A 1,467-nucleotide genomic window follows, 5' to 3' on the forward strand; every position below is an offset into this window, starting at 1 on the left:
TTTGGTTGTGGGAACGTTCCCTGAATGTTTGTTTTGGTTATAGTTTGGTTGTCTGTTGGTTAATTGGAAGGTTTTCTTAACGTTCCGGGAACGTTCGTTTTTGGTTACAGCGAACGTTCTCGGAACGTTCCCCTAACGTTCTCTAAAAGTTACAACCTTTAGAGAACGTTAGGCGAACGTACCGAAAACGTTGCAACCTTTAGCGAACGTTAGGGGAACGTTCCCTTAGCAAAGCATTTTGATTACGTTCAAAATGCCTGTTTATGAACAGGCATCCGCCGTAATGAAAATTAACGTAAGGCAGTGTCGGAGATTTTCTTTCGTAACTAACGTAGCCGTAACTACACACACTTGTAACCTAGCTACACAGTCTCCGTTAGGCGAGAAATTCACAACAGTAACGAGTAACGATGCAGCACATAAAAATGTATCGGAATCAAAGTATTAAACTCATGGCAAATATGTAGCTAACTTACTCAAGTAAAAGTGGAAGTAGGAGAAAAAAACATTACTAAAGTAGAGTAGGCTACGGATACAGCCTTTTAGTTAATAGGCCTACTTAAGTACAGTAAGTAGTTCTACTTCGTTACTATACTGTACATCTCTGCTCAGGACACTTTACAGATAGAATAGTCTAGACCACGCTCTATAAAGCCTGTCTTTTTTGCAATAACCTCCGTTGAGTGGCGTTTTTGTCTTGTTTTATAATTTGTTATAATTTCGTATGTCATATTTAGCCTACATCCACAGCTGTTTGTGGAAGCTATAGCTGAACTAGCAAATTGACCGTGGTAGACCTACAGTAAGAAGCTCTACAGGTTTCTTCTTACCACCATTGTTGACCAGTACAACGTGATCTATATCGTCAGAAAAAGCATCCTTAGATGCCCTGACGATGCTCTCCAGTCCCTCAGTCTGACCCAGATCTGCCACAACACAATCAACCACCAGACCCGCTTTGCCTGCCTCCGACTCGGCCAGCTCAGCCCGCAAAGCCCGCAGGTCATCACCGGAGCGGGCCGTCAGGACGAGCGCTGACCCGGGCTTCACCAACCGAGAAATCTCCCTTGCTATAGTCCGACCAAAGCCTCTGGAAGCCCCGGTGATAATACAGAGCGCCCGGCCCAGGTCAGTACTCTCAGGGGACGACATAGTTTTAAATGACAAAAGACTGGGCTCCTTTTCTTCTTATTCTTTTATGTTTTATAGTAGTTGGCTGAATTACTGCCTCCTTCAGGTTTTCCTCTCTGTCACTGCCCAATGTGAGGAGAATGCAGGTTTGAGTCGCGCATGCGCAGATGTAAATGGTTGACGGCACAACGCGTCATACCCGATGAGAGTCGAGTCAGATCATAGACAGTTAAAGAACCGTTTAACCGTTTAAATCTGAGCATGCGCAAGAACATCTGCACTCAGCCAGAGGTGAGTGCAGATGTTCTTGCGCATGCTCAGATTTAAACGGTTTAC

At 44.6% G+C, this 1,467-nt stretch overlaps 1 protein-coding gene across 1 annotated transcript in view; it reads right to left on the reverse strand.

Moving 5' to 3' along the window:
- Positions 1-1,282, reverse strand: part of spra (sepiapterin reductase a) — a 5,263-nt gene extending 3,981 nt beyond the window's left edge. Inside the window, exon 1 of the mRNA XM_032539269.1 lies at positions 831-1,282. Within this exon, the coding sequence (XP_032395160.1) occupies positions 831-1,152 (322 nt within the window). The 5' untranslated portion in view covers positions 1,153-1,282. The remainder of the gene's footprint in view (positions 1-830) is intronic.
- Positions 1,283-1,467: the final 185 nt, after the last annotated feature.

This window comes from Etheostoma spectabile, chromosome 16 (assembly GCF_008692095.1).
Source record: "Etheostoma spectabile isolate EspeVRDwgs_2016 chromosome 16, UIUC_Espe_1.0, whole genome shotgun sequence".
NCBI classification, from domain to species: Eukaryota; Metazoa; Chordata; class Actinopteri; order Perciformes; family Percidae; genus Etheostoma; species Etheostoma spectabile.